This window comes from Pygoscelis adeliae, unplaced genomic scaffold (genome assembly GCF_000699105.1).
Source record: "Pygoscelis adeliae isolate BGI_AS28 unplaced genomic scaffold, ASM69910v1 Scaffold367, whole genome shotgun sequence".
Classification (NCBI taxonomy): domain Eukaryota; kingdom Metazoa; phylum Chordata; class Aves; order Sphenisciformes; family Spheniscidae; genus Pygoscelis; species Pygoscelis adeliae.
In genome coordinates this window covers 543,825-559,659 of record NW_008825149.1, presented here as the reverse complement: position 1 = coordinate 559,659, position 15,835 = coordinate 543,825, and the positions used below count along the sequence as shown (strand labels likewise).

Below are 15,835 nucleotides of genomic sequence, written 5' to 3'. Positions count from 1 at the left end.
GTGATAGGATGCTGCCATGAGAAGTCCCATGGAATGTGTCTGCATAAAATGTAATGAATTGTAGTACAGGGAAATCCAAGTTAGGTTTTAAAAGGCATTTCAGATACCTTTTAGATGTATCCATAGAGGTATTATTCCTCCTAGATGACCATGTGCCTCGGCTGCATTACTTCCAGGCCTGGGTTGAATTCGTTTTGATATCTCATATTTCTGTACTACATCATATTTGTAATGCAGACATATCCAATGCATGAAATTGTTATCAAGATTCCTCTGCTTGCATCACTTCACTTACAGATTTGCTGAGGTACTGCTTTGTACAAATGAGATACCACAGTGCGAACACTGATTATTTATTGCAGATGCTCTTCACAATTTGCATGGGAAACTTCAGCAAGATTCTGCCATTGTATTGACCATTATAAAATAATCTTTCGTTCAAAGAAACAAATGATTCTGTTGCCATAAGGGAAATGGCAAAAAAAGGGTTTCATTGCACCATTTGGGTTCAGAAGAAAATAGATCCAAAACAATGTGACAAAAGACACTTGGTTTTTCTTTTGTTCATGACAAAAAATTTAGTAAAGAAAAACAAAAAGGGAAAACGAATTGCATCCCACTTATCCCAACAAAGGAGAACATTCATAGTAAGGTGAACAGAAAAGCAGAAAATTTTATATGTGTATATATACATATATAATATAATATAATATACTTCTAATACTATATAATATTATATATGTTTTATATAGTTATAAAATTTGTATATTTATATATTTATTTGTGTATGTGTCTGAGTACACACACACACACACATATATGTTTGTGGGTATCTATGCATTTGTGTATATATATAAATACCCTATTTAAAATTGCAAATTAAAAGTAGATATTTATCTGGTCTGGAAAATAAGCTTGTTCAAATGAAAGCAAATATGTGCATTGCCAGCTTCTTGGGTGCCATATTTTCCAATTTTGTTTGTAAAATGGAATATTCCCTATTAGCTGTCTCTTTGCACAGATGTATGTCTATTTCACAGGTTCATTTCAAGGAAAAAATGATTGAAATGTTTTTATACAAATGCAAATCCATACATAAGCAATTTATGTATAATGTATATCAGGGCTGAAGTTTACAGCCTGTTGTTCTTGCAAAGATTGCAGTGTGCAGCTATTATTTTAATGGAAAGGTGAAAATAAAAGAGCAGGTGAGTGCTTTAACTATGCAGATATACAAAAGTTGGCAATAAGAAGCTGATGATGCAGTGATTGGTTTGGCGTCCTATGTAAATATGTAGCTAGCCAAAAGCCCATCATTAGCCCTCTGTGGATTCTGCACTTATAAACTTGATTTGTTAACAAAACATGCACCCTTCATAGCCTGCTTTTTTTTTTTTTTTATCTTTTAGGGTGGGTAATGGAAAATGCACTTTTTTGCTCTTTAAATATAATTTGAAGTTAGCTGTAGTAACTGCTAAAAATGTAGACCCTCTTGCTTGTGCTACAGTTTTACGGTAGGGTAGATAAATCCTTTTTCATTTGCACTGGAGAAAGGGAGAACTGAATCATGAGGCTTTTATGTATTGCTCTACTGAGATGCCTCCAGTACTTAGAAAAACTGAATATGGCATTCAGCTATAGTCAGTGCACACAAACAAGCATTTCTGTTAGGGCGTCCCAAGTTTGAGGAAAGATGATTTCGTCAATGTCTTGTGTAGGTCTTGGCATTAAAATGCACTCAGCCAAAGCTCTACATCCAAAGGGATCCAGTGCCTTGGGGCTCAGATCTTTGTGGAGTGAGCAGATGGCCATACGCAGAAATGTTCTTGGTGTATCTGGGTGTAGGCTGAGAAATTGGATTTTGCTTAGTTTATCTTTGTAGGACACTGTGGGAGCTACAGACAAAAGAAGTGATTATTGCTTACTAAAGAGCTGAGATCATGGTGCTGTTTTCCCTGCAACAGTTAATGACATCTCAAGCTCCAAAATCCAGAACAGGGAGCAGAGTTCTTTCTACCTGTTTTAGAGTAAGTCCTGCTGATGGAGCAGAAAACAAAGAACCACACACACCACTTTTGTCTGTGAAAGTGCTTTTCTGTTCACCTGTTAATTTTTCATTCTCAACTGACCTCTTTGTGCCTAGTAAATCTGTGTATTATTCCAAATGGTAACCAACATAAGACGGTGAGCTAAGATCAGTTTTATTCTGAAGGTTCATTGTCATTATTTTTTTTAATTGATTAAAGGGTAGACTTAAATTTCTAAAAATTTCCACAAAATCAGGGCTGAATATTCCTAACAGGTAGTGTTCTTATCTGTTTGTTCCAGTTCATTCAAGAGCCTGGTCTTGTTCTCTGTACTCACATAGGCCAAGCTATTTAAATAACAGACTTAATCATTTAAGTAGGGCAAGCAGTGTTGTTTTAGCTAAGACTGGACAAGTCACTGTTGGTTTTTTACAAAATAGAGCTCCAAGAAGAAGCCTTTATAAGGATACATTTACGATTGCGTTTGCCCACCAGTGTTGTCAGGTCGCGACGGATAGATAACACACTAACGCTTGTTCAGTCTTTCCTTGGACATCATTGCTTTTAATGCCTGAGTAAAGAATGAGTAAAATCTGAGTAAAAGCCTCGGGTGCTTTGTTGAAAGATGTGTATTTGTCAGGTAAAAATTAAATTATCGTGTTTCTGAAGCCATTTTTACAGCAAACCCTCACTGCCAATAGGAAATGGATTGTTTTAAATGTATTCTTTGAATATTTTAATGTATGAAATTGTAGTCTGAGAAACAAAACTATTTAATGGGAAAAATCTCATACGTGCAATTGCTAATCAAATCTCTCTTCAACAGCAAAGCATTTTTCAAATCCAGTGAAATTTTCTAATCGACTGCCTAGTGCTAGCGCCCACACACAGAGCCCTTGCCATGCCAACTCTTATAGCTACGGTCAATGTAGTGAAGACACCCACATAGCAGCAGCTGCTGCTATCCTGAACCTTTCCACCCGCTGCAGGGAAGCAGCAGAGATCCTCTCCAACAAACCACAGAGTCTGTCTGCCAAGGTAGGGTAGTCCAAGAACCTGGAGGGTGTGCTAGCTACTGAACTGTGCGAATAAACTGTCTTTCATGTTAGTGACTGCATTAAATCCCCAAAAAGGAGGCTTCTGTTTGCATGCTCTTTTGAAGAGAGACAGAGAAAAAATCAGTAATGTAGTGACCAGTTTTGATAAAAATAAATAAATAGCAGGAATTATGTTGGTACTCTTCTCATAATTGAGCCCTAAATACAAGGGGGGAGTTTTTTGGGAGGAAAAAAGAAGGATATTTGAAATCCAGCAACAATCTGTGGCAGATAATGAGTTAGATCTGTTTAAAGAGGGAATTTTCCTCCCTCTGAAACCTGCCATAAGCGATCATTTTGGAGGCTGATTAAAAAAAAATAAAAAAAAAAAATCGTGATTAATCAAGGTGATATTTGCTAGCAATGGAACAGAACTACACCTATTAAGTCTGTTGTCTTTGGAGCTCATGACAGTTTGACAAGGTGTAGGGAGGGAAATAACAACTGATTTTAGTAAAATTCTCCTTTCTGCTGGCAAGAGAGGAGAATCAGGCCCACAGCGTTTGGAGATAGATAATCTGGGCAAGTCTGTCATAATGGAAAGCTGCCTAATATTGTAGATGTTTGTGTGGCTTTCATGTTTTGGTTTCTGCTCTGCGTTTCCTCACAGATCTTTATGATTTACAAATGGTACTGTGTGAGCTATGAGCCTTATTTTCTGTGCCATTACATAGTATTATACTGCTGATGAAAATAGACAAGATTTCCTTCTGATGACCATGGTTGTGGGAACACTGTTGTTTATTATTTGTATTAAAGTCAGACATGCTCCACTACAATTAAACTTTTGAAAGCTCTGTGTAGATGAGAGGGTGCCATTACAAGAACTTGAGAAGAAATCATTGGGGAGTGAAAAGAGGTATATTTATCAAAACACAAAGTAGCAGGTGTGTTTCTGCTATGGGACTCTGAGTCATATGTGCTCCAACAGACAGATGACCTATTTCTCTGCAAGTCAGTGTCACCCTACTTTGTCTATTGTAACACCAGGCTCAGTCTGGTTAGGGGTGGCTTCCACAGCTGTTGGTTTACAATTTGGTTGGGCCTTCATTCACCATTGCTAAGAGGTTAGCTGTTATTCTTTGAGGGGAACCACTTATTTTACCACCAGCATAACACCTTGTTAGGTATTCCAAGCCTTGCTCCGTTGCCGAGTGGCATCCCCTACTTTGCTGCCTTTGATTTCCACTTGTGAAGTCTTGGATCTTGAAACCGATGTTGCAAGATGCCCCAGAGTAGACTTTTTGGAGTGTGTCCACATGCATCCCCCATAACACAGACATTATCTGTCCCGAAGATTGCTCACGGAACCTTTTCCAGATGATGGATCCATCCCTGTTATATGTTGCAGAAAGCTCCTTCCACAGGTCTTCAGTAGAGACTTCTTCTAGCAGGGAAATGGAAACTGATGCCAATGGCTGGATTAAATTGCTGCTGCAGCCTTTGGCTGACCTCAGCAATAGACCTTCTTGCCAGAGAAGAGCACTAAAGGGACCAGGCATAACCCAAAGATTTTCTCCTCTGTACCTGCTTCACAGTTGCCAAATCATGGCAAAGGTTTGAATGGAAGCGAACATAATAGTAACGATATGGAGGGACACTTGGGGCACATAACTTACTGCTTTTTCACAGCCAGGAATCCAGCCTAAAAGAAAATCACCTGCATACCTTGCTATCTGCCTGCCTCCACTTTTGCCAGACTTTCTGGAGGGCATACTGCTACAAAACATCTGACACAAGAATCAGAATTAGCTTCTGGCCAGCACACAGGCAAGTAAGCCCCAAACAGATTTGGTCGCCAAAACCACACGAAACCCATTTTTATTTGGTTTTGGCTATTTATTACTTTTATCGTACAGGACTCAAACAAAAAAAATGTGGAAATAAATCTCTAGACTCTCCTCAATGAAGATGCTTTCTTATTTTAAAATATGAAGCAAAACGTAAGGCTAGTTTTAAAAGAGACTACTATCTATTTATCAATGTTTCTGAATTGTTTTGTACCTGGTATTGGCCGCAAAGGTGAATGTTTAACTGTTAGAATATTTTACATATTTTTAGATCATAAAAAACATCTCTTGAGACTTTATCAGTATTTGGACTCAAATAACGCAGCATCAACAGATGACTACAGAGTTAATGATTTCCTTTTTCTACTCTTGATAGCACACACATTCACCAGGTCTGAAAATACCTGTGTGGGGTGGCTGTGTTCAGAGCCCCATAGTATCAGGCCTCTCAGCCCTGCCCCTTGCCACGTTCCTTTGTTCCTTTGCCTAAGACAACCTGATTAGCATCGTCCATACTGTAGCAGATCAAAGCTCCTGACTTGTAAAGGTGTTTGCTCTCATATGATCATCAGGCAGCCTCCAGCAATCCAAGCCATGACACTTTGCAGGTAGGAGGCAGTGTGGCGGTAGAGCAAGGGCCAGTGGGGCTGCAGAGGATTTCCTGGACTTGCAGGAAATCCTTTGCAAGTTACACAGTTGTCAGAGCTGTAAAAATATTGTGCTTCCAAGTTTTAAAAGCAGAACTTGAACTTCAAACATTTCAAGCAAGTGTCATTTTCTTGTATTTGCTCAAGGCATGCATATGTCGCCTGGCTTAAACAGGTGGGGAAAACACCAAACTTTATTTAGCACAAGTGTATTCCTGAAGTATTTTTTTTTTTATTTCTGTCTCTCACATTTTATTTCTTCACCTTCAGAACGTTGTCCATTCTTTAGTAAGAGTTGGATGTTTTACCTTGAATGTCCACCATTTTTCCATAAATATAGATAACACTTAAATGAAAAAGTGAATATTTTTTACAGCACAGTTCCAAATTTCATTAATTTAATGGATTTTCAGATATATATCTTACGTTCTCTACATATTAGTTCAAAAGGGAGAGTCTAAGCCAAAAAAAGGGAGAGATGGGTAGCGAGAGTAGAGAAATCAGATTACATATTAGCAGCATTGTTGGTAAGCAAAACTTCACAGAGAGATCTAATGTACAAAGGTGATCTGCCAAATACTTCTAGATTAAAATTCTGAATTTATAAATTAAGCAATTTAAAGAATAAATTTATTCTGAAATGGGCAGTAAAATGGATCCTAAGCTTTCTCCATGAATTGTCTATCGGCTGCATACAAAATACTAAGGTCATCAGATAACTTGATGATACTATTTTAAAAAATAATTAATGCCACGTTAATATTACATTATCTGAGCCATTCAACCGCACAGGTGCAGACACCTGGGACTGTTGTAAACTGTTCCCCTGAATATAATCCTGATCAGCCAATTCTCATGCAATCTGTTCCCCAAACAAGTCTCCTGGTCTGCATTTGATTTGCAGCTTATGTAGCTTCATTCAACTCCCGTTGAAGTAAACAGGACTCCCCTAGAAGGCTTAGCCTGCAGTTTCTAGCACAGTGCAAGGTCTACATCATCATAACATCCAGAGATCCCTGTTTACAGCCCTCACCACATTCATGTCTCACAGAGGTAGCTGCAAGCAATACAGTTTATCTGTACCCTCATCGCTACAGCTTGCCAAAAGTTTTGTTGACTGTTTTGGTGTTTTTCCCACCTGTTTAGACAAAATGGTGTATGCGCACTATGCCTTGAAAGAAAACAAAAAATGACACTTGCTAAATATGTTTAAAGTTCAAATTCTGCTTTTGAAAAAAATTGTGTCATCTCTCCATTCTTGGATGTTGATGATGGTGATAATTACATCAATTATTTCAACAATGTAGTTAGTAGTCAGCACGTTTGTCAGGCAGTCTTTACTCCAAATACCTTAAAGACTAAATACAGGATGAAAAATCAGCCAAGAATATCACTAGGTACCATCCTGTTATACTGCTGTGCATATTGCTCCTTGAGTACATTCTTGGCTGGCTTTTTTTAATTTGAGAATTGCTCTGGGCTGAAATTGTGACTTCATTTGTGTCTCAGATGTTGCTGAGCAGTTAGATTTTTTTATTTTGACCCAAATTAGTATTTTAGTTTGCTGCAGAAGAACTCAATTGCTTAAATTTAAGTCTGAAGAATTGAGGACCATGTGTATGTATTTTTATTGGCTGGGAATAGAAAAGATTGTACTCTTTTAGATGGAGTTGCATTAAGAATAGTATTCATACACATGGCAAGTTACTAGTTCCAAAGTTACTCCCAGTACCAAAACTGAAGAGCCCTTCTGAGCTTTCCAAACCAGACTGAACTTCTAGTAGGAATGCAAAATCATTGATAATGTTGTTTCTTTGGACTTACTTAGTATTAAGTTGTATGGCTGATGCCAACCAAAGAACACATAAAACCCCCTTATATGTAATGATATAATCTACCTAAGGTCACAGGTTTGAAATAAGATTCATGCAGACACAATAATTCACTCTTTCTGATCCAGCTATGAGATAAAGCTTAACTTGTAATCGTTACTGGAGACACGCTGCAGAGTATTAAATATTGTGAGTGATCAGATGGGCCAAAAGCATATGAAAAAATGCAGGAGCAATTTATCACAAAAACCAACATCCTTTATTGTCCTAGCTGATGTAGTTCAGTTCTAAGAACAAGACTTAATAATGTACTAGAAAATATTCTGTAATATTTATGTCATAAAATAAAGGAGGCTGAAAAAGCTTAACTTTAAAGTACAAAGCACTTGAAGAGGTTAGAGACCATTTTTTTGTTTACATATTTATATTAGTCTTCATTTTAGAGGGATAGTCATAGTAGACTACTACTTGTACATTATCTTTTCACTTAATAGATCCTGGAATAAAGAAAATATGCTTCAGTCATTTTTCTCTCATTTTTTTATTCTGGAATCCTTTTTCCAGCTGCTTGTAAAACCTGTGGGGGTGATTACACTGTCACTGATGTGGGAGTAGATAAGGAGTAACCTGAATTTAATTACCGTGTGTATCCTCTCACCCTCGTTGATTTTTCTTCATTGCTTCAGTGGATTTTTTCCTGGTTTACACCAGTGTAAATGTAAATGTAAATGTAAATGTAAATGTAAATGTAAATGTAAATGTAAATAAGATCAAAATCAGGCTCCAAAGATTTACATAGCTGCAAACTAATATAAGTTAGGAAATAATAAGTTAAGAAATAATAAAATACATTTGCATCTTTATTTTGCTTACATTTTTAAGGAAGAATCAGAACAGTTTACATTGTTTTGGTAGCTATATTTTAAATATGTCATGATAAAGTAATAACTATAGGCCTGTTCACACATGCACTGGAGTTGACAGTAATAAGATCTTGCCTTCACTGAGGAGAAGACAGCCTTTACAAGTCTGAGCTAAGCATAGTAAGTACCGTTTTCTGTCAGCATGTCATAGCACTGCTCTAGCATTTTTTGCCATTTGTCATTTTTGTCTTTTTAGTTCCATTTTAAAATTAATGTAAAAATAAATGTGGTAAAACAAGCAAAGGAGACATATTGAGAGGAGGGTGGGATGACAGTAGGAATGAAAACTGGAGCAGTATCTCTGACTATCCTCTCTTTTTGCTTTGCCATTTGGAGTTTGCTATGAAGGCAGCAAAGTGATAGCTCTTTTATACCATTCTGAATAAAAAGCCATGCTGTAAACGTGTGATCCATCCTGCAATGGGCAAAAGGGGATATTTTTTCCACAACTATATTTAATTGTTGCATGCATCTGTGAGCTCACTTAAACCCCATCTGTATGCTACTTCACAAACACACAACCCAGCCTTCCCTGAGTAGAATTAGGTGCATGTTGGACGACCCAACTTCTACGTGAATTTGAGGAAAGTGCTGAGGAAGCTTTAAATATCCATGTTAGTAAATGTTCTGCTTATCAGCCAGAGCTCTTTCATGCACCTAATGGTATCTGTTTCTCAGAAACAATACGTCTTCTGATATTTTTCTGATATTTTTCTACGTACAGTTTCATCAAGGAGGGGACCTTGATTGGTTTTGGTCCTTTTTGTTGTCGCTGTTGCCTTCTGAGTAGTTGATATTTTGTTAGTGACAGAGAATCTGCACTATTTATGGGTTTTGCACTATAAAACTACTGCAGCCCAGTCACATGGCTTCCTTTCCTAAGCCATCTGTCACAGAGGTCTGGAATTTTATGTGAATGTTGGTTGTGCAGACTTAACCCAAGTTTTTTTATTATGAAAAATGTCAGCAACTACAATATTTAGCATTTTACTTTACATTGGTCATTAAACTTGATTACTGTAGCTCTGTTTCATTGCTATAGTTACATATCAACTATGAAGCCAAAAATCACTGGGGCGATCATGGCAGAGCTATATTGTTAGATCCTGGAGTGTGCGCTTGGCATTGATATAGTTAATATCTTGAATTTTTGTAACTAAGGTTTATTAATGCTGGTATAAAAATGTATTTGATATTATACAGATGGCATAAGATGTGTGGTTACTAAGTTATTATCCAGGATAAGCTGCACTGTCAAATTCAGGGCTTAAAACTATCACAGGAGATTAAACTATTTACTAAAAAGGGGCAGAAAGATATAACCAAAGCGTCTTAGTATGAACATATTAGAAGTGTATTTACTTCCCATAAATATAATAAAACATCTCTCTCTTTAAGCTGTATGATTGAAAATGTGAACTTTGCTATGCAGGAGAAGCAAACATAAAAGGTGCCTGAGTTTCTGAACCAGGGGCAAGCAGATGGCTTGGTAGTGCTTCAGTCTAGGTGGGCATCTGTCTTAGGCCTATGGATATAAAATGGAGTCAGGATGCCTGAGTGAGGAGAGATCGCTGGGCCCTAAATTTTCAACTTCTACCAACCAATCCTTCTGATTAAAAAGATTTCATCAGATGCATTTTACCTTTAAATGAGTCACCGCTGGCAGAGGTAGAAGACAAGGCTGCATGAAGAAAGCTTGTGCCTTCAGTCCAACTGGGGTGGCCATGACACACTTTCAGCACAGGGGAAGAACTCCCTGTTTCACCACAACTGTTTTTAAGACCCTCAAGCAAGGATAAGTTTCACTGCCCTATCTTTAACCATTAAATGGTTGACTAATCATCAAGCTCCAGCAATAATTAATTGGAAGAAAGAGAAAAGAACTCTTTCTGCCAATGTCTCATCATTCCTAAGGAAGAGGTCTAAGAAAGATGGAAAAACTTGCCCCCTGGACATACCTGTCTCATTTCCATTTACAACAGGGCGTCTAGGTGATTCACTTACGCTATGGGTTTACTTTTATATTACTCAAGATAGGAAGTCTCAATCTGGGTTTATACAACTGTCTCCTACAGTTATACAGCACCTAACATATCTAGCCCCAAATTCCCAAGTTGTACCTGAGCTTTGTGGTGATGCAAATAAAAAATAGTAGTGATGACAATAATAGAAAGACACAGAGCGGTGTTAATTACAACATTCTGCATGTGTAGATCTATGACGTTGTTGTTTATCTCTATAGTCTTTGAAAGTTTTCCACCTTATTCAGGGCAACACACAGAACTAGACTACCAAGTGCTCCTCCAGAAGCCACCTCTTTCACCTCTTCCCTTACTTGACTTCAGTAATTGTTGGCAACAGTAAGGACTAGTCTTATACTCATCCCTATATACACAATATGTCAATATGCAGTGTTGCATATTGAGCAAGAGGGAAAATTTTTTGTCGCTTCTGTTAGTAAGTTGCACTTTCAGGAGCTTTTCATCACTCCAAAAAGAGGAATTTGTACTCTTTTTCTGTGGTCAGACAGGGTAAGGCAGAACAGTGAGCTTTCCTTCCCTTGTTCTTCTTGTACAGCTGAGCAGCACTTGCCCCTTCTTGTGAGCAGAAGCTGCTCCGAGAGCTTCGCCCAGCCTGGAAAGAGAAGTTGGGTCTCTCCCCAAACTGCACACACCCCTGCAATCAGACACTGCTCTTTACTGTACTTCCCAGGTAGCAAAGGCTTTGTTAACTCATGCTGAAGGTCTCCATAAGGGAGAACCTCCTAAAGATCCTCCTGTGGCTCCCAGTCTAATGGTCTCGGTGCAGACTTGTGCCTTAGTGGCCTACTCAAACTATGACTGAGGCAAAATGTTATTTTGAGTGATATACAAAACCCTAGTGAAAATTTCTTCTACTGTGCTACTCTTAGGCGTATTTCTTCCCCCCTCCTTCTCTCCCCCATGATGCAGATGTTGTAATATTTCCGGGGTGTGGGGGGAAGGGAGGATATGTAATAGTAATGCTGTTGATGACCTAAGCAATGCATTAATGCTTTTAACTGTGAATTGGGGTCATAGTTCTCTGTAAGAGTGAAAAGATCAAGAAGATTTAAAGCTAAACTTTTTTTAAATAAAACTAGATTTAGGGTGTAAAGGTTATGATTTAAAGGCATCTTATTTAAATTCTGCTTACTATGTTTAAGCTGAGATGCAGGGATACCATTACTGAAGCTACTCTTAAGTCTGCCTAAGAGTTGGACATTAACTGATATAAATCGAAAAGCTGGTTTTAGATTCAGATAAATTTAAATAAAAGCGTGCATTTATATTTATCCTTTAAAAGCACCACATGGTTATGCTGCAGCCTCACCATGTCCATAGCTAAACATGTCTCTGTTTCCTGTTGCATGTCAGGGAGCTGAGATAGAAGTGGATGAAAATGGCACTCTGGATTTGAGCATGAAAAAGAACCGAAGCCAAGACAAAGTTATGCCTCTCACTTCTTCCAGCACAGCACTTCCCACTCCTTCCTCTTCTCCTTTCAAAACAAGCAGCATCCTGGTAAATGCAGCCTTCTACCAGGCTCTCTGTGAACAGGAAGGCTGGGATACACCAATCAACTACAGCAAGACCCATGGCAGAAAAGAAGAAGAAAAAGAGGTATTTTTTCAGTTTCTGAGTGACTTTTTCCCTTGGATGAGTGGCCATATGATGGTCTTTGGGATGACCAATCTAGTGCAGTTTAAAGGGAACGGATTTGCACAGGTAGAGGTTTGTGAACATTGAGTTGGCTTTAATGCCCTCTCAGACGTGGCATAAAAAAACCCACTACTCGCTTTGAAAAATCTTGCCCTCAGACCTCTTCAGAGGTTGAAAACAACAGCTGTTGATTTCAGTATAGGTTGTGAATGCCTATAAGGCTCTAAGATATGGAAATCAAAGCTACCCACAATTAGAGAAGTTTTTTTAAATTTTCTTCCTAATGACTCAGTCCTGTAGCGCATACACCCAAATGATCTAGGGACCACTCAAAAAAAAAAAAAAAAGACTTTTTTTCATGCTGAAACATGAAAGTATTTTTTTTCTTTTGAGCCTGGCTGTCAGAATATGGATTGCTTGCATTTTTCTTAAATCAGGAAGGGACCATCAGCACCTTTAAAGGCTAATTAGATAAAATCCTGGTAATTAATGTAGACAAGCCTGAGTGATAGGTTTCTGAAGCAGAAAAAAAGATGCCCCAATTTAGAGTTTTCATTCAGCTTCAAATACGTTTCCTCCCCATTTGGTTTTATATATCAAATAATAGCATTTGAACATTATATTTATTACAAAATTATCTTTCATTCAAATATCAAAACTGGCACTTCAGGAAGACATTTACAGGGGTAAATCTATTTCAGGTTGAGGTTAGGACATCTAGGCCTCCAATTCCAAAAATACCTGGAAATAAAAGATAGTTCAGTTGTGTGAAGAAAGAAATCTGTCAGCACTGGGTAGAGACCTGTCACAATGATACCTCTGAGACAGTTTGCACAACGGTAGATCAATTTTTGGAGGCTGGATTGTCTTGAAGAGCACTTTGCAGTCACCTTTGTGGGGCTGATGATGCTCCTCACCTCAGCAATGAGAGCACAATCCCTGTATCAGGGTTTTGGAGTGGGTTTGACACGAGGCGGTAGGCTGAGGGCTCAGGCTCTTCCCCATTCATGCCGCATAATGTGCAAGCACATCCAGCTTTGAGAGAACCGCCTTGCTGCAGGGGATCAATTGGTGTTGCAGACTTGGCAAGGGGCCTGTCCTGCTGCTCCTCCTCCCTGCTGCCACCACAGCTCAGCAAAAGAGCAGGAGCACCTCCATGTCCCCCCCAATGCCTGCTCGACTTTCAGAAGGCCTCAATGGGTGGCTGGCTGCTTCCTTCTCCCTTACAGGGAGCTGGAGGCATCAGCAGACTACCCAACAGGACATGAAGATCCACATTCAGGCACTCTTGCCTCTTGCATGCAGTGCTTTGACACCGTGCAGTTTGTCCCTGATCAAGGATCTGGCCCCAGACCTCTGCTGTGAGCTTTTGCCATCTCAGGGAGCATTGACATGTCCAGTGATCTCAGGGCCAGAGGCTTTGTTTTGTACATCGAAGACTGGCAGTTATCCTCATGCAAAGAAAATGACTGATTATATCTATTTCTAATTCATTGTTAACTGGTTCATATGCACAACAGTTGCTTAATTTTGGTGGTAATTTCCAGAAAATATTGTCTGTCTCTCTCTCAGTGAAATAGCCTGTCCAGATGCCCCCTTAAAAAAAAAATTCTGAATTTGGAAAAAGCTCAAAATCTCTCCAAAAGGAAAGCGCTGAGAAATAACTAGAGCTGTCAGTTAGTTCAACTGTCAGTTCTCCAAAGATTTCAGGGCTTAAAAATGTTAAAAGTGCCAGATGCTATTATCTGTTATTCATGTTACCATTATGTTCTGGTCTTTGCTGAAATCAATATAAACTTCCATCTGTACATTAATGGAGTTTCATTGCTTGCTTGCTTTCTGTAGTGTGCATGCGTGAATACACACATGCTCTTTGCAGAAATAAGTAGTGTTTGGACGACTGGGCTGCTTCTGATTTTCCTTTTAGTCTGGAATTCTTCAGAATTTTGATAGCATTTAGCTATAAATCCGTTCAAATGGGAAAGGAAAAATTATACATATGATTTGACTTGACTAGCTGTGATGATCATCGCCTAACAGACCAAAAAGTGGGAAGTGCCAAAGGTGTTTTCCTAAAGGATTCTCTCTCCCTCTAAAGCTAAATTGCTGGAGAAGCACACAAGCCAAGGCATGATGCTCTGCACTCAGTCCTAAGTGCAGAGGACCAAAAAATGTTTGGTCTTTAGGTCTGACCTACTTGTTTCAGACAGATGCAGCTCCTTTTGGGCCACATGTACTGATGTGAGGTCCTAGAAAGGCAGAGTTTCAGTATTCTTCTGCCTGCATTCCCTTTGCACTGTCTTCCTTTTGCAGCTTCTACACATCTGAAGATTTCATTCTGCTTGAATAATACCAAGTGTTCCACAAGGTGCTAAGACAATGCTGGAGAAATCACCTGTTTAAATGTCCATATGTCACCCTCATTCCTGGGAAATGTACTAATGGATGTTAACTAGGGAACAAGCTGTATTCCCACTTTGCTCCTTATTAGATTTTTTTCTTTTTCGAAAGAGCAGTTACTATGAAATTGTAGGTGTTTGTGTATGTATTTGTGTGTATAGCGATTGGTTTAAAAAAATTACAAATCTTAATAAGTCAATTCAGGAAATTCATAATTAAGATTTGAAAAAAATTATTATTTCAAAGATAGGAAATGAAAATACTGCAATTCTAAACCCTCTGGTATCAGTTATGCTGGTGGCTGTAGACGTACTCATGTCAACCTTCACCTTGCGATCTTATTTTTGTTAAATGATTCAGTGAAACATCATTAAATGAAGCTGTGAACTGCAATGCTGTAGTATTTTGTCAAGCCTTGATATACATAATTCCCAATCAGTCCTCTCTATGCAGACAGTGACATGATGAATAACTCACACACACAAGTTCCTGGTCCATCACCAGCAAAAGATCAAGAGATATCTTTCATTTGAGATAAAGAACACAAGCTATATATATGAAAATGTTAATAAACCCTGCAGCACGAACAGTTACAGCTACTCTTGTTTGCTGCAGATGCATCCTGAGGTACCTCACACAGCTCAGGATCCCAGTGGAGTGCCAGAGTGGTCTTTCCACCACCCTCTACTCCAGGCTCCTCTCCGTCGGACCTTTGACAAGAAGTGGAGGAGGCTGATGTGTGCCTGTTCTTGATACAGTTAGAACGCAGCCAAGGCATGCACTAAATTTTTAGAAACACAGCATTGGTCCTCAGTTCAGTGATACAGATGTAGCCTATCAGAGTTAGCTGATAGAGAGAAAACTGATAAGCCAGCCTTCTTCAATCTTCATTACGTTAAATGGAAAGCACCTTACCTGTGTTTTTTGAAGTTATTTTGACATCTGATCCCATGCAGCTGGCAACAGAGGGTCCACCATTTTGTTGCTTCTTTTGGGAGCTTTTGATTTTACAGTGACTTCCACTGGTGATGATCCCTGTAGGAGCTTGCATTTACGTGTATATAAGAAAAGCAAGTGAGAACTCATGGACAGAGAGAGTCAGGAACTAGAATTCCCATTCTGCAGATTACAGTGGCAAAAACACCCCCATATGCCACTAGAACCAGCATTTAACTCAATGTTGGAAAACAATCTTTGAGGTTTCTTGAATCTTGAACAAAGCTGGCATTCATTTTTCCACTTTTGGTTTTTAGCATTTTCATTTCGATGTTTAGAGGACTTTCAAGTATTTATTATTTCTGTATTAACATTTTAACAATATCTATCATTGTTTTTAATTTTCTCTATTACTCCTTATCTGAAGTTTTCCTTTAGAAATAAAATTCTAAAAGCCTGAAATATATCAGGGTTGGTTTTTTTATTTAAAATAATTACTCGAT

At 38.5% G+C, this 15,835-nt stretch overlaps 1 protein-coding gene across 1 annotated transcript in view; it reads left to right on the top strand.

The window, feature by feature from the left end:
- ST18 (suppression of tumorigenicity 18, zinc finger) overlaps positions 1–15,835 on the top strand; it is a 173,988-nt gene that overhangs the window by 132,305 nt on the left and 25,848 nt on the right. The window contains exons 12-13 of the mRNA XM_009328314.1: positions 2,854–3,065; positions 11,712–11,957. Of these exons, the coding sequence (XP_009326589.1) occupies positions 2,854–3,065; positions 11,712–11,957 (458 nt within the window). The remainder of the gene's footprint in view (positions 1–2,853; positions 3,066–11,711; positions 11,958–15,835) is intronic.